Source organism: Paramisgurnus dabryanus, chromosome 11 (genome assembly GCF_030506205.2).
Source record: "Paramisgurnus dabryanus chromosome 11, PD_genome_1.1, whole genome shotgun sequence".
Classification (NCBI taxonomy): Eukaryota; Metazoa; Chordata; class Actinopteri; order Cypriniformes; family Cobitidae; genus Paramisgurnus; species Paramisgurnus dabryanus.
In genome coordinates this window covers 18,875,673-18,898,423 of record NC_133347.1, presented here as the reverse complement: position 1 = coordinate 18,898,423, position 22,751 = coordinate 18,875,673, and the positions used below count along the sequence as shown (strand labels likewise).

At 40.5% G+C, this 22,751-nt stretch overlaps 1 protein-coding gene across 1 annotated transcript in view; it reads left to right on the top strand.

Moving 5' to 3' along the window:
- Positions 1–22,751, top strand: part of ipo11 (importin 11) — a 167,551-nt gene that overhangs the window by 40,588 nt on the left and 104,212 nt on the right. Inside the window, exons 9-15 of the mRNA XM_065247266.1 lie at positions 2,754–2,824; positions 2,936–3,128; positions 3,434–3,586; positions 11,285–11,328; positions 13,096–13,186; positions 17,990–18,037; positions 20,379–20,484. Coding sequence (XP_065103338.1) covers positions 2,754–2,824; positions 2,936–3,128; positions 3,434–3,586; positions 11,285–11,328; positions 13,096–13,186; positions 17,990–18,037; positions 20,379–20,484 — 706 coding nt within the window. The remainder of the gene's footprint in view (positions 1–2,753; positions 2,825–2,935; positions 3,129–3,433; positions 3,587–11,284; positions 11,329–13,095; positions 13,187–17,989; positions 18,038–20,378; positions 20,485–22,751) is intronic.

Here is a 22,751-nt window from a genome sequence, read left to right as displayed (position 1 = left end):
TTCATGACCGATGACCATGTCATGTCAATCAAAACAGAACGGGTAAATGCAATGAATTTGAGCTCTGTGTATAGAAAACATAAAGCTAGCTATCCGTATTGGTGGTAAAATTGAATATTTATATTCCTCCTCCTATTGCAGTTTAGTGTGCCGACAGCTACAAGTAGGCTTTTCACTTATTAAACATACTGAAAAAAACTGCAAATACCTCAACGTTGTATTTTTTTGTGTATTCTGGGAGCACTGGCTTAACAGCCAATGTCGGATAAGGGGCGAAGTTTGCGAAATCTAATGAATTTGGTAAAACATTTACGCAGTTTGTTCATCTGCAAAGTTTATTTATTGCTTGATAAATCTCAGACATGTTTACTTCTTGTGGAAACTGAGCCGTTCATCCAGAATCCAATAATTTTTATTAGCATATAATTTGTAGCAGTCTTGGGTTTAAATAAACCTAGAATTGGCCATCATGAGCTGCACTGGCGAAAAGCATCAAATTATTTTTATGCAACTGTAATAATTTTATGCAGATTAACTATAATTGTTGTTAACTATTGTAGACTCGAAATACTTTTTCATGCATTTTAATGTGATGATATTGTAGTAGATTTAAGAGACATGAACATTTAAATTTACTTATATGCTCTTGATTGGCCTAATTCTGATGGACCAACACTGTTTTTTGGGGGGTATGGAGCATATAGTCACAGGCTGAGGGGTATGGGTCATGATGAAAATTAAAATATTTTAATAAAATAAATAAATAAAATATTTATTTTTAAAACATTCAAATTAAACTTAATTTTGAAGAAACTATGACAAAAAATGAACACATACTAGATTATTAATTAATTAAATGTTTTTACCTCTAACGGGAATAGCTGTGTGATGAAGTGAAACTAAAGGGTTAATAAACACAAACTAAAGCAGATGTTGTAGAACGTCAGGCGAACAATGATAGATAGCGCAAAAATTGTAAAAACTGATTATTGAATACAATAACAGGCTTAAATAAACCCAAAACATAAGTCCCCTTACAGTTCTCACGGACGCATGTTTTATCTACTGGCTATCCTCCAGACATGAGGCAGCAAGTCTTATCTCATTTCGGCCGTGTGACGCGCGCGTCCCCGCTCGCAGTGTGATGCGCGTATGCGCTATCCTCCGAAATGCACTTGACGGCCTTTTGTGCAGCGATGTATTTTTTTTTGGACGACCTAGTTAAGGCGGGCAGCCTTAACTGAAATATGCTCCGGGAAACCCTGCCGCATCTGCATGATTTCACCAGTAGACATGGTGTCCTGCGTTTTTGGTGCCAGTCATTGCATGGGTTTATATATCATCAGATGAGACAGATATCTGCTGGTGATATCGCAGACAATATGTTCTCATGGCTGGGCCGCAGGTCAGAATCCATTCGGCCCGTTGGTATTTCGGCGTGGATGAGAGACTTAGCTTATGAACAAACAGAATGTGAAATATCAACTCTGGGCCAGATAAGGTCTCCAAAATAATCCCTGCTTTTGGGATCTGTTCATTTCTTTCCGTGAAGAGAAATTGATGCCCAATCCTCTTGAAAGGTTATTCTGCTTTATACAATGGACCTGTTGAATGCTTTATTCTGATTGGTTGAGAAATCCTTCACAAGGGTTGATTATTTTTCTATATTTATAAAATGCTAGATTCTTATTGGCTGCTCAAAACTAATAACACACAGTTACCTGAATGCAGCATTAAATATAAATATTATATTTACAAATGATTAAATCAAATAGTGTGTTTGTGATATTTGAACATCTTGTCTTATCTTAAAACCGAAAGTAAACTGGTTTTCTTTACGGAAGGTCTGTATTAATTTAAAATAAGCAAATAAAATATTTCAAATCAACATTTAATGCTCTTTACATTACTTATGAGGTAAATAGCCATGTATTAAACAAGATAATGTACGGCAGCAAGTTGTCATAGCTAAATAAATAGAGATCGACCGAAATATCTGTTTCCTGACATTTTCCCAGATATTTAGGCATTTTCCCATCATAGGGTATCGAATTTGTAAAATTTCGATTGACTGATAAACACACAAAAAAATAGCGATGACACTGGTAGCCAATCGGTGATCTACAGCAGTGGTTCTCAAACTGGGGTCCGCGAGATGGTGCCAGGGGGGCCCCAGTTTTATGACATTTTATAAAATACATTAATTTATCATGAATTCTTTGAAATTAATCCTAAAAATAATAAGGCAGCACTACTTTGTATAATTTTTATGTTTTGTTTAATTAAAATGTGAAGTTTTAGAACCGTTTTTGTCATAAATTTTCTTTGGGGGGGCTGCGAAGGAATGCACCGTATACAAAGGGGGCCGCACACTGAAAAAGTTTGAGAACCACTGATTTACAGTGTTTTCGCGTCACATTTTGGTATCAGCTCGGCTCGCTTGGAACCCCAACCGAGGTGGTACTAAAAAAAGTATTGGGTACTACGTACTGCATCAAGTGAAACAGCCCCCAAAAGTAAGCTGACCCAAACCGTGGGGTACTATGCAATAGAAAAGCGCCATCTGTCTCTAATTGAGTCTCCCATTGTGCCTATGTTTGTCTCAATTAATAGATGAATTGTGCAGATCTATTAGTATTTTTTCAATTTGTTCAAGTTGACCAATTTGTCCATCATACTCGATAAAACACCATGTTTATGAATCACACTATATTTATTGTGTTTAATCAAGTTTAAACTGCTACATTTTGAAGGTCGGCAAGTTGGACCAGGCAGCCTTTGCAGGGAGAAGCTTGAGAAGACCATCATTTTGTACACCAAAGTTGTAAGTTTAAAACTTCCAAGTTCACTCAGTTGGTGGGCAATTTGAGATGTTAAGTGTTTAATTCTCATTAATGAAACCCTGGCTTATCACCTCTCTCATGTCCTTTGTCAGCTGCTGGACTTTCTGGAAAATCACCCATGGCCTTTCATACCTCTTATTCAGCGCTCGCTGGAGTTCGCCGTCAGCTACGTGTTCACCGAGGCCGGGGAGGGCATTGTGTTCGAGCGCTTTATTGTGCAGTGCATGAACCTCATCAAGATGATCGTTAAAAATGATGCCTACAAACCTGCCAAGAACATTGAAGGTAGGCAGCCCATAAGCAGTTGTGTAATGACTTTGGCATGCAGAGCCTTCATTTTAAAGTTTTGGCTTTGTGTGAAATAGAGAAGCAGTCTTTAATGACATCAAGGACATTTTAAGAGTGATATGGTGCTGTTTGGTCATAACTGACGTTCTCTAGATAGAGATTGAAGTACATGATTTTATTGTTTTATTGCCTTATGTATGGACTGTAAGGGGACATTGTCTGACATTTAAATGTATGTTCTAATATTATGAACATGCGTTATTGTACAGTGTATTTAATTGATGTTGCAATATGCATTTCAGACAGTAAGCCGGAGAGCCTGGAGGCACATAAAATTAAGACAGCTTTCTTCACACACCAAACGTTGACAGAGATTGGCAGGAGACTGGTTTCCAAATACTTTTTACTGACAGAAGAAGAGCTAACAATGTGGGAAGAAGATCCTGAGAGTTTTGGTAGATACAAATGATTTATTCTGTCTGAAGCAGTAAATATTTCTTATATTGTGTCATTTTTCTTTAAGGGAAAACTTGAGATGTTAGTGAATGACAGCCTTAGTCGCTATTTACTTTCAATATATAGAAGAAAAGAAACGCATTATTATAGCATCAGATTTTCTCTTGTTTCATGGAAAATAGTCACAGGAATTTGAAAAAAATAAAAACGTTAGGTTACTTACGTAACCCCGGTTCTCTGATAACATGAGTGAGGTATCTCACTTTGGGAACGCCTCTGGCGTGACAGATCATGGAAGCACCAATCACACCACGTCTGTCGGTTGACAGACCAATCACGGCAGTGATGCTGGAGTCCCGCCTCCCCACCTTAAATATCACTGCCTTTGGTACCTTACTTCATTCTCAGCATATCTCTTCTCCGTGTAGCTACTGCAAGGAGGGTGGTGTGGTGAGATACCTCACTCATGTTATCAGAGAACCGGAGTTACGTAAGTAACCTAACGTTCTCTTTCAAACATTCGCTCGGTATCTCACTATGGGATATAGACAACTCCCGTATTGCAGATATGCTGTCTGAAGCAGGCTTGTCAACCAACCCGTGATTATGCAACTTAACTTAAAGTCATTTGAGCAGCTACCTTCCTAATAGCATACTCATATTATGGCCAAATTTTACACACTTAAGACAGAATGAGCCAGCGATGGCTCTGTGACGTCTAGTCTATAAAATCGAACAAACGTGTGAGGCGAAGCCCAACTTGCTGCCGCACATATGTCCTGAACTAGGGCTGCACGATTTGGGTAATTTTTCCCATTGCGGTTGTTGATGCTAATATTGCGATGTGCGGTTGCGATTATAATAAATGGTATAATGAGTCAACTTGATGGGTTTTAAGGAAAATCCACACACAGTTTAGTGATAATGCTAAAATGTGTATTTGTAAAACTAGAAATGTTTTCGTATTGCCACGTGATGTAGCAACTGCTCAGTGTCAGTAATCCTAAATCCAAAATACCGCCATACAACAGACGTAGAGTTTTTTTCTAGCTACCAGATCACTGTCAATCTCCTCTGCATCCATCTTCGCTCTGGTATTTCCGCACTGCGCACACACAAGTGACGACGCACGCCACACACAAGCATGCCACACGTGCACTGCCTTTTTTTGTTCTTTCTTTCTTTTTTTTAAACAGCAAGGAAAATCATCAAACTGTTATCAGAAAGTTTGTGTTAACAAGTCCACACATTTATTTATTTAATATAATTGCAACATTTTGCGGTCATATAATCGCACAGGCTGACATCGCGATTGCGATGCGATTAATTGTGCAGCACTATCCTGAACTGAGACGCCTTTAAAAAGTGCCCAAGAAGTGGCCATACCTCTGGTAGAATGAGCTCTCAACCCCGCTGGGGGAGTAAGACCTCTGCTATTATAACTTAATATAATAGCTTCTACCACCCAGTGAGACAAGCGCTGACGAGAAATAGGTTTCCCTTTGTGAGTGTCAGCCCATGAAACAAATAACTGATTATTCTTCCTTATCGCCCTAGTTCTGTTCACATAGCAACTTAATGCACGAACTGGGCACAAGCAATGAAGTCGCTCTTCTTCTGGTGAGGAAAAAGGCGGCGGGTGAAAAGCCATTAAATCCACTTGTTTACACGCGAGAGCTGACTCGCTCACTTTAGGTATAAACGCTGGATTTGTTTTAAAAGTCACTCTAGAGAGATCTGTAGCAAACACCATACAAGAGCTATGAACAGACAAAGCATGAAGTTCACTAACACGCTTTGCCGTTGAGAGAGCCAACAATAAAGCCACCTTTAGCGAAAGGAACTTTAAATCAATATCCTCTAAAGGCTCGAAAGGGGGCTGAGATAATGCATTCAGAACCACGGATAGGTCCCACGGCGGAATCAAGGGCTTCACAACCCTTTTCAAACGCCTTGCACCTCTCATAAACCTGCTTATTAACGGGTGCTGACCAACCGTATTCCGGTCGAAACCCACATGACACGCCGAAATTGCGGCTAGGTATACCTTTATCGTAGAAAAAGATCTGCCCTTGTCTAAAAGATCTTGCAGGAAACACAACACTTCTGCCAACGAGCAAATAAAAGGAACCGTATTCCTGAGAGCGCACCAGCGCTCAAAAACGTTCCATTTCTTATCATACACAGAGCGCGTTGACGCCGCCCGTGCGCTCTGAATCGTCTCAATAACCGCCGGCGACAATCCGGTGGCACTTAAGTTTAACCTTTCACGTGCCAAGCCCAAAGAGCTATTTTGTCTGGGGCAGGATGGAAAATCTCTCCTCGCGCTTGTGACAGAAGGTCCCTGCGCAGCGGGAGAGGCCACGGCTGGTCGCATAGCAACTGCATTATCTCCGCCAGCCAGATCCTGCCTGGCCAGCGTGGAGCGATCAGAATTACCGAATGTCCGTGCTCTCTTATCCTTCTTAGAGTTGGCACAATCAGGCTCAGTGGGGGGAACGCGTACAACAGAGCTTTTGGCCATGGGTGTGCTAGAGCATCCACACCCATAGGTGCACCTTCTCTTGCTAGAGAGAAGTATAGAGGGCAATGAGTGTTTTCGTGCGAGGCGAAGAGATCTACGGCAGCTCGGCCGAACCTCAGCCACAGCTGACTCACCACCTCCGGGTGGAGAGTCCATTCCCCGTACAGGGGATTCCCTCTGGACAGAAGGTCCGCCCCCGCATTCAATATCCCTGGGACATGTGTCGCCCGTAGTGAACGAAAATGCTTCGTCCCCCAAACGATCAGCTTCTGTGCTAGATAATGAAGCTGAGCAGACCGAGTGCCCCCCTGGCGATTTATGTATGCCACCGCCGTTGTGTTGTCCGATCTGATCAGAACGTGGTGGTTTCTTAGGAACCGCACAAAATGTTTTAGTGCAAGGTAAACTGTTAATAGTTCCAGAAAGTTGATGTGCGCGCTCTGGAGCGTGTCGGGCCATTTTCCATTTATTGCTCTGCCCTCGTACACTGCACCCCAACCCCACAGAGATGCATCCGTCGTCACCACTTTCCTCTGTGAGACCGTCCCTAACGGGGTTCCCGACTCGAGAAAAGAGCGTTGTCTCCAGTAACGGAGAGCATCCATGCACTGTGACGACACTACCACCCTGCGGTTGAGGTGACGTTTCGGGCACAAGCGCTGCGCCGCTATCCAGTGCTGAAACTCCCTCATTCGCAGCAATCCCAGCGGAACGACTGATATCGTAGAGGCCATAAGCCCCAGGAGGCGTAAACACAGTCTGAATGACACCTTGTTCCCCTTCTGAAATAGGGCAAGGCAACCGCGAATCGATTTGATTCGTTCCTCCGATAGAAAAGCCAGATACCGGGCTGAGTTCAGTCTGAGCCCTAAGTAAATTATCTCTTGTGTGGGTACTAAGCAGCTCTTTGCCTCGTTTATGTTGAAGCCTAAATTCACTAAATGAGACACGAGCTTTTCCGTATCCCTCTCCGCCTGTACTCGTGACGGGCCACAAAGGAGCAAATCGTCTAAATAAGCTGTCACTCTGAGACCCGCTACTCTTAACGGCGTGAGCGCTGCCTCGACACATTTGCTGAACACCCTCGGTGCTAAAGAGAGCCCGAATGGAACCGTCAAAAACTCGTAGGCTGTGCCTTGATAGGCAAACCTGAGAAATTTTCTGTGCGCTGGGTAAATGCTTATGTGAAAGTAAGCGTCCTTCAGATCTACTGATGTACACCAGTCGTTTGGACGAATAAATTGACACAGTGTTTTGAGTGTGAGCATTTTGAACTTGTACGTCCTGAGGTGTTTGTTGAGGCTCCGCAAATCTAAGATGGGACGGAGACCCCCCCCCTCGTTTCGGGATGAGAAAATACCGGGAGTAAAACCCCTGATGGCTGTGCTCCGGTGGTACCACCCGAATGGCTCTTTTGCTCAATAAAGAGTTTATTTCCTCTTCTAAAACCTGAGCCGAGGCCCCTTCTGCTGTTGACATTAGAATTTTGCTGAAACGTGGTGGTTTTACAGCAAATTGCAGCCGGTAACCCCTTTTTATCGTGGACAAAACCCAGGGGTGTACTGCGCATGCGCGCCAATTCGCCGACTGAACAGCAAGGGGGCCGCTGAAACTCCCGTTCACCAGTGGCGCGGTGGCGCCATCTAGTGGGAGAGCTGGGGATTGCAGCTCCGAAACAGACAGATTCATTGTCATTTGTGTCTTTATTTTTATATGACTTTTTATTTTTATATTTGAACATTGCTGTGCCCTCGGCGCACTGCCTGGATGCACAGGGACTGATTTTATTAAACTCACACCACACTTGTGTTTGTGCAAACTGTCCTCTGTCCTCCGTTTCAACCCCGTGGGTGGAGGAAGGGAATTTCTTAAGCGGGGCACTGGGGGAACTGGTGCCGAACTCGCGCTTGACCTGGTTGAACACAAACCTGTTTCGTTGAACCATTCCCGATTCCCACACCTTCTCTTGGTGGGAGGGGGAGAAAATAACCTTTCTGAGGGGAGGAACGTGACAGAGACTCCGTGAGTGCTGCCGTTCATCCCGTCGTCCTGTGCGGGAAATGTTAGGTTGCCCGTCGTTTCTTGCCACCCTGAGGGTTAGCCGGCCGGTGTCTAGCCGCAGCCGCTGCATAAGACGGTTTTCCTCTCGGCGGAGCGGGCTTTGACTGCGGTTCTGCCTGTTGAGGCTGTGCAGGTCTATGGCTGTGACCTCTAAATGCTACCTGGCCACCCCGGTGAGGGGCATCAAAACTGGGTCTAGCCGGCGGAGGGGCCCTAGCGGTATGCCTTCGGGGAAGGCATGTTTGAAAAGCTTCCCCCTCCTGTTTCTTTAAGTCACACCGCTGCCTCATAGCCGCGACCGAAGCTCCGAAGAGGGCTTTGGGCTCAACCGGGGCGTCCAGGAAGTCCAGTTTTTCTCTATCTGACAGTCCCGACAGTCCCAGCCAAAGAGCTCGCTCCCCTGCCACCGCCAGGCCCATGCTACGGCCACAGCTCTGGACTGCGCCCCGAGACGTTCTCAGATTAAGATCTGAAATAACACACACCTCCTCCCAGAGACCCGGGTTAACAGCGCCGGCGTCCATCTGCTTTCCTAACTCCTCCATGAGTTCTGCCTGATAAGCAGTGATAAGAGAAGTGGCATTAAGAGCCCGCACCGCCAGGGCTGAGGAACGGTAGATCTTCTGAAAAACTGAGGCTGTTAGGCGCTCAGTACGACCCGGTAGAGAGGTTGAAGCCGAGGACAGAGCCGCTCTGCGGCTGGGATTCAAATGATTCGCCACCGACGGCTCCACGGGAGGGGGGTTTGATAATCCTAACTCCTCCATATTCCCGACATCCAACCTCGAAAACCCTTTAACAGGGACCCTGTGTGAGAATGGTTTATCCCAGAATCGTTTCATTTCCGAGATGCATGCCGGGACCGCTGGAATAAGTTGCTTCGCCGTCGGGGCTCGCGACGGTAGCCTTTTCCCGTCATAAAGGTCCCTTTCTGCTCCCTGCTCTGTCTGTTGAGACGGTCAGTCAATACTAAGTTTCTCCGCCGCTCTTCGACATACTTCGAGCAGGTCGAACTCCGCTTGGGCCGGGGGGGGGACCCTTCGCTTAACGCGCTGTCCGGTCGGGAAGGATTCGGTGGGAGGATGGCATCATCCTCATCCTCTTCACCCTCCTCTAACAAGCGAGCGATAGTTTCGTCGTCGTAATCGTCCTCCTCTTCTCCATCATCTGGCAGAGACCCAAAAAGGGGAGGTAGGTCAGAGGAGAGTTCATCCATCATGTCGCCCCAGTTGTCTGACTCCGGGGGCTTCTTAGTCTCTCCCGTGACTGACTGGGAAAGACAGGGGTCTCCTTTATTAGCGGCCGCTACTCGCACCCTTCTCTCTAGCACCCTTGACGGGAAGCGAGAGCAGTGCGGGCAGCATTCCGGGTTAGCGTGGGCCGCTTGCGCGTGTTTCACCCCCAAGCAGACGATGCATAAGGGGTGAGAATCTCTGGCCGAGATCATCGATCCACACGCACATGGACGCGGGGTCGCCGCTTTTGCCCCGTCGTCCGAAGAACTAGCCTTTGAAGTACTAGCCATTCTAAGTTCACCACAACGTGTTACTTAGTACAATCGATGTCCAATACCGCAGCAGAATTCACCGTGACAGTGAAAAATCGCCCGTAAGAAAAACAGCTGCGCTCAACGACGTACCTTGACAGCTCGTCCTAGAACCGTTAAACAGCTATTTCCTACAGTGCCTGCTGACGGATAGCTCCCAAAAAAAGATCTTCACGGGGAAGAGATCGAGAATGAAGTAAGGTACCAAAGGCAGTGATATTTAAGGTGGGGAGGCGGGACTCCAGCATCACTGCCGTGATTGGTCTGTCAACCGACAGACGTGGTGTGATTGGTGCTTCCATGATCTGTCACGCCAGAGGCGTTCCCATAGTGAGATACCGAGCGAATGTTTGAAAGAGAACACACAGAAATAAAACACATTTTAAGAATTTAACCATTTATATGCTGCTATATATCTGGTTTCTGTATGGGAGGTGTTAGTAAATGATAACAAAATATTCATTTTGGGTGAACTTTAAGTTTATCGCTTATATTAAAATTCATAGTTCTTGGGGAACTTTTCTTATCAATGTTATGTTAGCATTTATTTATTTGTAAATGTAAATTTAGCAAACATCTATATGTTCGTTTGGAATTAAGAGTTTCTGTCCAAAAATGTCATAGACTTACATTAGAAAACCACTAAAAAAAACTGTTGGGTCATAGCAGTTACTAAGATCAGAAGCTTATTTCAGGGTCAATTGCACTACATTCCATAAAACAGAATCTCTCTGTGTATTTTTGTCATGTCATTTTCTAATCTCTGTTGGCGCATGGTCCACTGCTTTGTTTTTGTTTTGGCACGGGCAGCGCCAGTTGGTGAATCATCCAGGGGTCCGGCTGTCAAGCCAGTATAATTGCGATTAATTCAGTGACTTAACGGCTGTCAAAATCGCTCTGGCTAGCTAATGACTAACCCTTTAGAAACATAAAAACTAGAAATGGTAAAGGAGAAATGATCTTTGAATGACCATCTGTTTGATCGGGTAGAACAAATCTATCTGGTTGAGTATGAAAGTGTTTTGATCTGATGGTGGTGATGTTGTTCAGTGCACAGTGGCACTGGTTTTTATATTGATATTTTGGTTTATTGTGATGTATTAATTAAACATTATGGGCAGTTGACCACAGACAGGGTTTAAGGCTAGTCCCAGACTTTAATGCGTGTTTGAGGTGTCTTGACTAGTGATCTAGACCAATATATTGCAGTGGCCATAATTTGGATGTTTTATTTTCTGCATTTGCCAATACATTTTTTCAATCAACCAGTAAATTATTCTGTTACTTAAATTTGTTGTTTGTAATGAAAAAACACTCAGATTGTCTGTTTGTCTTTTATTTACATTTTATGTAATTAGATTTGTGTTATATCAATTTACTGTTATCTTAATATTGGCTCACTGTCTTCCCTCGTCTTTAAGGAACCAGTTTAGCCACTATCCAGACCGATAAACATACACAGACTGGAAGTTAAATGAACAACGTGTGTGTGTGTCTGTTTTTAACCGTCTATAGATCTTAAATATTGGATGTTTGCATTGACATTTTCTTTTTCTTTTTCTGCAGCTGTTGAAGAGACGGGAGGTGACTCATGGAAGTATAGTTTGCGAGTAAGTAGACATAAAATTCATATTGAACATTTTCATTTCCATCTGCTATCTGTCAGTACAACACTATAAAGAGAGATGTATTTCAAGAGCTGTGGAGGTGGAAGCCCAAGTTAACAGGATTCTGCTGTCTGTTTTTTTTTTTCTATAATATTCATATTGAAGGGCCACGTATACAGGGTAAATTCTAGCTGTCCTTGAATGACTTATTGCGCATTACATCTTACTGCCTACCTTTTACATCTAGGAATTAAAAAGAGATTGGGTAACTAAAACTTCTAACCTCCATCAAGAGTCCCGTTTACATCACATTTGTCATTAGTAAGTGAAGGAAGCCTCGGTGGACTCATTTCACCTTTAAGTAGTTTCAGAAGTAAACAGATTTAAAATTATCTATTGCGCAGAAATAGTTTTCTTGTCCTTCGAGTGGAACTGTTCACAAGCAACTTAAATCTTAATGTCAGTCTGAAGTGGCTATCGACCTAAAAATGTGTCACATTTTTGTCCTGACATGGATAAGTTTGTAATCTAGTGGTGTGCAGGTCATCTCATAACCCGGGGCCCCAGGGGTATCCCGCGGGTCAGGGTGGGGCGAGGAAAAGAAATTGTAACTTTGTTTGCAGGGCAGGATGGGGTGGTTCATAAAAAACTTATGTATGTTGCGTGCAATTCCCTATAGCCCATATTAATTATTTATTATTTTATTTGGTTCTTTGGTAAGGTTACAATACGTAGGGCTATGTAGCAAGTTTGCCAGTTTACAGTGCAATGTAATTAATTTTCTTTGCACTTATAGGCTGTAATAAAGCCATTTTTTTTATTTACATTACAATGCCTAGTATGTGTACAGTGGTGCAGGGTGTGCTGGGGCGCACCCAATAATTTCATAAAAACATCACTAATGTAATTGTACATAGTTAGGGTTATGAATAAATACTGTAGGTTTAGTAATATATTTTGTTGTTGATGTCAAAAGCTTTGCATCCAAACAAACAATGATATATTGTGAAGTTCATCTTGAAAATACACTAGTTGTCAGTATGGACAGGTTGTGTAGCTTGCAAACCTATGCAACGTAAAGCCCAGATTATGTTAAATATAGCTTTACTTGCAGTGGAAAATAAAAACAGATTGTTACAATGTGTGAAGTGATTTATGGGCACCAAACCCCATCAAATTTGAGAAAAACACAAATTGCAAATGTCCTTATTCAGCCTGTGTTAATATAGTCATTTAGTGGGTTGTTGAGCCTAAACGGTTTATTGTGCATTTTATTGTTTGATTTAAAAGACATTTTGATTTATTTCTGTGTGATAAAAAATACATACGCAACAACAGTTATAAACAACTGGTTTAAAGGATGTTTTCCCATCTTGTGGTCCAGAATTCATTTTCTGATATCATTCATAACCAATCCTGATACCGGCCCTCATTGATTTTCGCTTTGAACTGCATCGATCATGTCAGAGTTCCTGAAGGCATAGATTGACAAGATTTGACATGCGTGACAAATGTTAAGCTAGGCATGGTGTGCAAAGGTGATGTTCGACCTTCCTTTTTCCCCTTGAGTGGCCAGTATGGCAAACTTTAATGACAGTCACCGAGGGCCAGCGTGTCAAATCTCGCACCCCAAAGCCTTTATCAATGCACATGATTGATTATGTTAGCAATAAAGATGGATATTATGAGATTAGATGGTTTGTTTTCATGTGCTTATAAGTAAATGTTGTTTTTGTATTGAATGCAATGTCACATTCAATATCTTTACAGCCGTGCACAGAAGTGTTGTTCCTGGATATTTTCCACAACTACAGTCAAACTTTGACTCCTGTGCTTCTGGAAATGGTGCAGAATCTTCAAGGTTGGTTGTTTTTTGTATGCTCTGATGATTGTTTCAATTTTGTCATCTTTTACTTGATTCTGTTGAACACAAAAGCAAATTTTTTTTTAAAGACAAAGCGGCTCATAATGTACAGTGTTGATTATAGCGATCTGTAGCCTACAAGCTCCAAAAAAATTGTTTTTCTTCTTTGTCTATTCCTAACACAGTCTTACTTTTACAATTATATATTTTGCCGACAATTTAGTGAAAAGTGACTTCATTACTTGTTCATTACAAGCTAGACCTATCAGTAAATGTTTTCTCTCGGATCGAACCCACATTCTGTGCTGCTAACACAAATCTTTACCAACTGAACTATTGAGGGCTCTTACTTGGCTTTGCCAATTGTATACAGATATATCGATCGTATAGATGTTTACTGTGTCTATTATACAGGGTTCCCACAGATCCTTGAAAGTTTGTGAATCTGGGGAAAAATTCAAGTCCCTGGGAAGTTTTGAAAATATATATATACATAGATACAGGTCATTTAAGTGCTTGAATCTATTTTATGCAAGAAGTTTTCTGGAAAAAATCCATATTATTCCCTGTGTAGTGTAGGATAATATCATACAAATTCTAGACTTTTTAAGCACACATGCTAAACTGTTCGCTTTAAATGCTTATATTTCTGTATGTGAATGTTGATTCATACCAAAATGCTTTTTTGCATAGTTGTGTTTGACACATGAAAACATCTCGGGTTATGTATGTAACTGTTGTTCCCTGAGAAGGGAACGAGACGCTGCGTCTCCCTTGCCATACTTACTGCCTCCCGCGTCACCCTGTCTTTGTCGTTAAGCCTCATCAATGGTTGAATTTGATATACGCAGTCAAACGCACTTAACCCTGGAGGTGCCCCCAAAATGTCACCGCTGTGACGCAGCGCGAGTTCCCTCGAAAGGGAACTGTAACAGTCTTAAAAGGTAACTCGATGTAACCTTGCTCTCACTTGAAATGTGTCCCCACATTTAGTCCTTGAATTTAAGGGTATTGGATCTGGAAAGTCCTTGAAAGGTCCTTGAATTTGAAGTTAACTAAGGTGTGGGAACCCTAAGACTGCTACAGTTAATAATACACTACTTGACTATGACTGCTACACAGACTGTCACGAGAGTCAGTAAAAATGACAGATGAACTGTTCTGGATGTACTGTATAGTCATTCATTTGTTTCTTCTATTAATGGAGTTAATAGACAGCATTTTCATTTCCTTTTTTGTCTATCAGCATTTTCATGAATGACTCTAGGCATTCAAGGACACAATGAATAAATTAGACAAGCCAAAGCTTTTTAATATGCTGATTACAGACTTGCTGATCAAACAAATTTCACTGCTTAAGCGGGACAGCCATTACGTTTTGATAATGAAAAAATGTCAAATAGAAAAAAGAGAGTTTATCTCCTAAAATGTTTCTCATATAAAACTAAAGGTTGATTTTTTAAGTGATCGCTTTAATTCATTAATTAACATATTAACGTCTTATGCAAGATATTTGCATTTTAACTTTGTACTGTATGCCGCAGTCGTTTTAAAGAATGTCTTTATGAAGCGTTTAAACATTGATTGAAGTACCTTTTCATTGACAGCTTCCCGCTGACATTAGCTTGGAGAGGCTGGTTTGAAATCAAATGACACATGCCGTGCCATCAGTCCTTCAAACATCTCTTTGTTTCTAAATGAGGGATATTCTCTGCTTTAAAAGTCATCCAGGCTTCTACTTTAGATGTTGGCTTCTTAATGATAGCCTTGCAGGGCATATGTCACCTTTTTAAAGCACCCTGTGCTTTAAGCTAAATCATTGCTAGTGTGCTTCTAAGGACCACAGGTAGCAATTAAACTAACACAGTCAGCTAAACACAAGGACTGCCTGACAACTGTTGCACTCCCATTTCTTTTTAGCTAAACCTCCTTATTAATTAGCCAATGACTCCAATTATGGAGTTTTTCTATTGTATGGTATGACGCGACTCGCTTTACTTTGGCTCTGTTTGCTTTTCCACTTTTTTGGAGTTTAGTGCCGCTTCAAAGTGGGTGGAATTACAGACCTTTCGTGACAGTTGTGGCGTATACCACCGTGACATCATCATAAACACGATACAAACAAACGCTCAACACTGGAGCAGCAGAGCATATAGATGGAATGGTGTTTTTGATTCTCAACATGTGATTTGTTTCACCTTTCAAAGGCAGTTGGGGAACTAGTACAACAAACTCAAATTAGTTAATTGATATAGTTGACTATCCATTAAACATTTTAACTGGACTGTATTACTTAGACCCCCGTTTTATTCTGTTTGTATTTTGGTAAATCCGAATGTAGTGTTGCAGTTTTTATAAGAAGTGAATATTACGCTTTAAAAAATGGCTGGGTTATTTTTGACCCATAATGGGTAAATATTGAACAGAACACACTGCTGAGTTAAAATTGAACCAATGTTGATTTGTTTTAACCCGACTGTTGGGTTATTACACCCCAATGTTGCATAACAACAACCCAACATTGGGTAATTTTTAACCCAGAATGGGTTCTGTCCAATATTTACCCATTATGGGTCAAAAAATAACCCATTAATTATTGTATAACTTGTGTATAACTTAATTAGTTTTGTTTTTTAAATAATTAAACCTGGTTTTCCCTATGAATATAGAAATAGAAGCTGGCATATCACTGAAACAAAAATAAAAATATAGATATTAGTCTTCCTGTAGCTTAGTAGAGCAGTGGGATAGCAACACAAAGGTCATGGGCTCGATCCTAGGGAACACATACCAAAAAATCTTCACTCTAAAAAATTATATTATATTATCAACCCGTGGTTGACACTGAACTCAACCGTTATGATATGAATTAAACCCTGCTTAATTTAACCTAATGGTTGCGTTTGTCCCTTTTGGTCTTACAATGGGTTAGAAATAAACTCATAAATAACCATAAGTCCAAATGTTTTGGAGTGTATAGCTTGAATGGACTGTAAGTCACCTTGGATTATGGAAAAGGGTCTGCATTATGCGTAAGTGTAAATGCAAATTTACAGTGGAGTTTGAAAGTTCACATTGATGAAGGCAAGACTAATGTAGACCCAGGAATGAAGCATTAGCATATTTCAAACAAATAAAATTGAAAAGGGTTTTTTTTAGGTCACTAATTAACTGAGAAAATTGGCCACGTTAACTGCTTTGTACGAAAGGTCAGATTTACTTGCCTCCATTGTTCTACAAGATCATTTTCACATCAGGCTGGTATAATATTGATCATCTGGATGTACAGAAATTTGAGTTCATGCCAGCTTGAGCACATGCTCTTATTAAAGCAACAGGAGGATATAATAGGATCTTCTAAAATCCATGTAAATTTTCCATTCACTATTTCATTCAAATTGGTGTTTTATTTTAATAATCTCTATTCTAGGATTTACCATAGAGAGGAAAAATATAGAAGGATAAACAAGGGTAATTTAGTATGAAGTGATCAGCATTGTAAAAGCACCCATTCAGATGATGACTGTAATAATGACCTCTAAGTTAATTTCCTTGTTGTGTCATTGTGTTTTTTTTTTTGGTAAACATTTTCTCCGTTCTAATTGAACATGGACATTAGCAAGTGTCGCCCCATTGTTGCTAAGAGAAGGCTAAGTGTTATTGGCTGTGGGAAACGGGACACACGTTTGGGTTGTTTGTTATTTTAATTATTATAACATTTTCCTTGCTATGCAACTCACCACTATTTGCTAAGAGGTGATTGTTGCATATATGTAACCCTGGACCACAAAACCAGCAGCACAGGTATATTTTTAGCAATAGCCAATAACACATTGTATAAGTCAAAATTAACTAATGATGAATAAAAATTTATTTATCATTAGTAAAACGTGTTGCTAAGCAAACTTAAAAGGTGATTTTCTCAATATTTTAATTTTTTTGCATATTCAGATTCCAGATTTTAAATGTTTGTATCTTGGCCCAAGATTGTCCTATTTCAACAACCATACATCAATGGAAAGCTTATTGATTCAGCTTTTTGTCACGTCTTAATCTCAATTTTAAAATAAATTACCCTTATGACTAGTTCTGTGGTCCAGGGTCACATATGTGAAAGCAAAGAAGTAACATGGCATTTTCAAATCTACATCAATACATTATCTATACAGTGTATAATATATAGTTGTTGTTCGTATAATATATTGTGTAGGGCTGGGCAAAAACATTGATTTTTTTTTTCGATTAATCGTTTTTTTAAACATGGCCGATTTAAAATCGATACTCAAAGAGCAGAATACATTTTTTTCTTTCATATTTATTTCCGCAAACTTTTTTGCCTTGCGCGATGTTACCAAGGAGCGAGAGGCGACCCTGTCATTCATTCATTCATTCAATGCTTAAAATGGCAGTTTGGTGCTTCATCGACGTTGATGCCACCTTCACATAAAAAGTCAGAGGTATGGAAGCATTTTAGATTTTGCAAGCAAGACGACGACGATAGTGTTGTGGCTTTTAATTTCTTTTTATTAATTGCCCATTTGTAAACTGCTGTTCACTGTTCTTTTTTATTAATATAGTATTTGTATTAAATCTATATTCATTGAGTTGAATCGAGAATCGAGTATAAAAACCGACCCGAGAACCAAAATCGAAAATTGAATCGAGTATCGAAATCAAATCGATTTGATAGCTTGTGAATTGAATTCGAATTGATCTGGAACATCTGAATCGATACCCAGCCCTAATATTGTGTTTTACCATTGAGCAGTTGATATAAAGCCTGATTTCATTCTCTCGCAGGCCCCAGTAATGTGGAGGACCCAGTGCAGATGCTCATGAAAGATGCAGGTACTTTCCACCCTCATCTGAAATATATTTAAAGCTGATGTGTGTCACTTACTTTGCATGTTAACATACTTTCCACTGTCCCTACACTCTTAGAAATAAAGTACAAAGCTGTCACTGGGACGTTACCCTTTAAAATGACTAACATGCACCCTTTAGGGACAAATGTGTAGTTTTCTTAATGGCACTTTCTCTAAGAGTGTAGTTAATCTGTAGAGACAGTTATAAGTAGGTTTAATACCCTGAAAAGTAAACTGTGGCTTTGTAGTGATATTGGTTCCCGATTAGGCACGGCAACATTGGCTCTATCAGTAGCTAAGTTTCCATCCACTTGTCAATCGAATTATCTGAAGTTCGGTAAAAAAACTTATGCGAATAAAGCGGGTGAAAGTGTGTTTCCATCCAACGGCTTTAAAGCGAATAAAAACCTGTACGTAATGACGTCACATGCTGTTTTGCGATCAAATTGGTATATCGAATTGATTTGAGACATTTGAAGGTGTTTCCATTCATTTTCACACTGAATCGCACAATATTCAAGCAAACATTTGCGAACAAAGTTTTGCTAGACAAAATGGATTGCGCCATACAAGTTATAAGTGCTTATGTGCCAGCTGAGCTGATAGCGACATATCAAGCTATAATAATAAGAAAATGACGTTAACATCAAATTGCTATGATGATGCAGATGCATGTAAATGCCCGACGACAACGGAGGCATTAACGTGAAATGATAGTCCGGATCAATGCTTAACGTAAATGAGACAAATATCTTTCCTGAGCTGTTAATATTGGAAGCCAATGAAACTACGAGGGTTCTTTGGCCGAGGATCCATCTCATCAAGGTCGAATTTGCTTTTATTTTCCCTCCGGCACCGTTGCGAGATAACTCTCTTTTTTTGAAACACATAGCGCTGTTTGAGCACCTTACATTTACTCCGGAGGACGTTCCACGTCTTGTCATAACCATTGTTGGACATTTCCTTTGCGAGTTCCTAATAAATTATGGCATTTCTTAGATTTTTGCTATCTAAAATAGAGCTGTAATCGTGCCTTAAAAGTTAGGCCTGAAATAACCGGAGCCCGACAGAATGCAGCCCGAACCCGAAAGCACATTTAGATTGACAGCTTTTTAAAAGCCCGAACCTGTTTACAGCCAGATATTATTTCAATGTGCGCACGCAAACAGCTTTTATCAAGAATGAGTAATTTACACATGTTTTAACATTATATATTAATGACTAACTGGGCTACACGTCACTTGGAAGTTGAAACAAAGAAAAAAAATAAGTCATCTGTATTCTGTAACATCGTAACATCTCGTTCTAAATAGGCATATGCAATAAATTATAAATAGGCCAACATGCCAATAAAAACAATAATTTCTTAACGAATTAAATTAAGATAATACATTCTGAATAAGATGGTTATTTGAGAATAACGAAATTAAGATAAAGGTTGGGATTTGCTTCGGCATGCCAACATTAGTCTATATCCTGTCTAAATTATGTATGTAGTTAAACATTAAAAAACCTTTACTCACCAAGATTAGGCTACATTTTTGTTGAGGAAATTATTAAATCCACTGTAAATGGCTTCAGCGTGGTCCTGCGCTTACTGATAGGGCATCCAGCGGCATTGAACTTGACCGCTCATTTACCGTGCAAAGGCGGAGCACGAGCCCGTTGAAAATGTTAGAAATGAAGCCCGAATCCGACCGAACCCGTCGGGTTCGGGCAAAGATTTTACCCCATCTGAGATCTTCAGCTCTAAAATAGCCGTTATTTTCTCTGGTAAATTAAATTTTAAATGAATCTCGTCTCGTCGTGTGTCCACTTACATCTGACTTTGTTGACACACGCCATGTGTGCCACCAGAGCGGACCTAAAGCTTTTTCTTCTTTGTTTTGTGTGTGGGTTACAACCATAAAATGACCTAAACCTTAATCGCAAATCATTATTTATTCGGCAAATAACGTTTCCATCAGCGTTTATCGCATAAGCCATATATCGATCAAGATAAAATCCGATGAGATCGAACGTATTTCTTTTGAGTCGATATTCATGAAATTCAATCGAATTTTACTGTTTCCATAAGGCATTTTTCATTCGATATCACTTAATTCGGATAAAAACATGTGGATGGAAACATGGCTAGTGACACAAGTTTAGACTGGGAGTATCTCTTTGCCTAACCAATGGCCGACTGGCTGCTTTTTCATTTGGTGATGTAAGTGGTGCAGAAAGGACACACTCTGCTATAATAACTGATCCATCATGCCAACCAAAGGTCTTTAAAAGATTACACGATGCTGAGTTTTGCAAAATCATCTGTTTCTTTTCAGTGTACAACGCTGTGGGATTAGCAGCATATGAATTGTTTGACAACGTGGACTTCGATCAGTGGTTTAAGAATCAACTCCTAGGAGAGCTACAAGTCAGCCACAACAGGTATATTCAAATAAACCACATCGATCTCCTCTTGAAAAGCATTTAAACCTTGAAACCTTTATTCAGGAGGGCCTGAAAATGTATGTTTTACTGAATAAAGGAGACAAAATATAAGTTTTGCTTTGTTTTGTGGAGATAAAACAGTATTCGTTGTATTGTTTTTACCGCGACGTGATGTCACTCAGCAGGTGCATTCAAAGAAACACTTGTGTGCTGCAATGGGGTCTAGCCCTTTTACAGATAAAAGACTAAATCTTTCTTTCAGACGTGTTTTTTTTATTCTATTACTTCTCTTTGAGCTGAGATAGGCTTCAAAAAGAATGTGAGATGAACCCCAGCACCTTCCAAGTTCTTTTGCTGTAATTGTTTCTGAAAGCCTACACCGGTTACATAAAGGCATGCAGTTATATATGTAATTTAATAGAGTTAAATATTTTTGTTTTGCATTGTTTTATTGGGCTTTAAGAGTTTTGAATTGCACAGGATAACATTGAATGGCGAACGAGCCCCTGGAAGGAGCTGATATCTTTTCAGTCTTTTTTAACAACGGCACACAAAAGATATCGAGATTTAGATAAACCTCTCAGACGGGAGCCTGGATAATCTTTACACTGTGTCTCAATGACATTCACAGCCTTCGTACAATAGCTCTATTATATCGGCTGTAGTTGATGGATTGGTTAGACAGCGTCTTCCGGGACATTACGATGAAGTCACGAAAGTTGGGAAGATGTGAGACATGTACAGATAAATATCCTATAGAGAATACTGTAGGATGATAGGATGCCGAATGAGAAGATAGGATGACTGTCTATTGTTGTTCACCTACTTTAGCTATAACTATTCCTACATTTTAATTTACATTACATTTGTGCATTTGGCAGAAGCTTTTATCCAAAGCATTAGTGATGTAGTACCTGTCTCGAGACCGATTTCTGCTTTCTCGGACTCGTGCCTTCAAAGACTCAGTGTCGGACCACGGTGGGAGAAGGAGGACTTGTAATTTCAGACCGAGTCCTCGAGGCCAACACATTTTATGTTAATATAAAAAACCACACAACACATAACAATACAATAATAAAATGCAATGTTGATGGGCATTATTTGAATATGACATCCCATGGTGCAATGCAAAGATACTGCCATCAGAGCCGTTTTTATTTATCTTTAGAAAAATAGGCCAAGATGATGCATGTGGTAGGGATTTTTTTAATGATAGTAAAAGCATAGTCTATATTAAGACGTTAAGACTGCTCCTTTAAACAATTCCTAATCTAGCTTAGTCTGTAGGCCTAACTGTTGATTATTAAAGGAATAGTCTACTCATTTTCAATATTAAACTATGTTATTACCTTAACTAAGAATTGTTGATACATCCCTCTATCATCTGTGTGCATGCACGTAAGCGCTGGAGCGCGCTGCGACACTTCGATAACATTTAGCTTAGCCCTATTCATTCAATGGTCAGAGATAAAGTTAGAAGTGACCAAACACATCAACGTTTTTCCTATTTAAGATGAGTAGTAATACGAGCAAGTTTAGTGGTACAAAATAAAAAGTAGCGCTTTTCTAAGCGGATTTAAAAGAGGAACTATATTGTATGGCGGAACAGCACTTTTGGGAGTACTTCGACTCGCCTGAAAAGTCCGCTCCCCTTCTCCCTCTCATAATAGGAGAGGGAGAGTGTTACTGCGCCGAGTCGAAGTACTCCCAAAAGTGCTGTTCCGCCATACAATATAGTTCCTCTTTTAAATCCGCTTAGAAAAGCGCTACGTTTTATTTTGTACCACCAAACTTGCTCGTATAACTACTCATCTTAAATAGGAAAAACATTGATGTGTTTGGTCACTTCTAACTTTATCTCTGTTTGGTACCATTGAATGAATGGGGCTAAGCTAAATGCTTTCGAAGTGTCGCAGCGCGCTCCAGCGCTTACGTGCACGCACACAGATGATAGAGGGATGTATCAAATCTTCTTAGTTAAGGTAATAACATAGTTAAATATTGAAAATGAGTAGACTGTCTATTCCTTTAACTGGGGTGATTATTAAATTATGTATATGAAAACTGAGGTTTTTATGGTCTTGGTCTCGACTCCTAAAGACTCCACTCAGACTTTCTTCCTCAAAGACTCGACTGTCTTTGAAAACCAACGGACCCGGTCGCGACCCTCCAAAGACTCTGTCTTGACCCGGCATAGGCGGTCTCGTCCCCATCAGTACCCATGACCTTTTGTGGGCCTAACACATTTCAATACCACTGAGCTA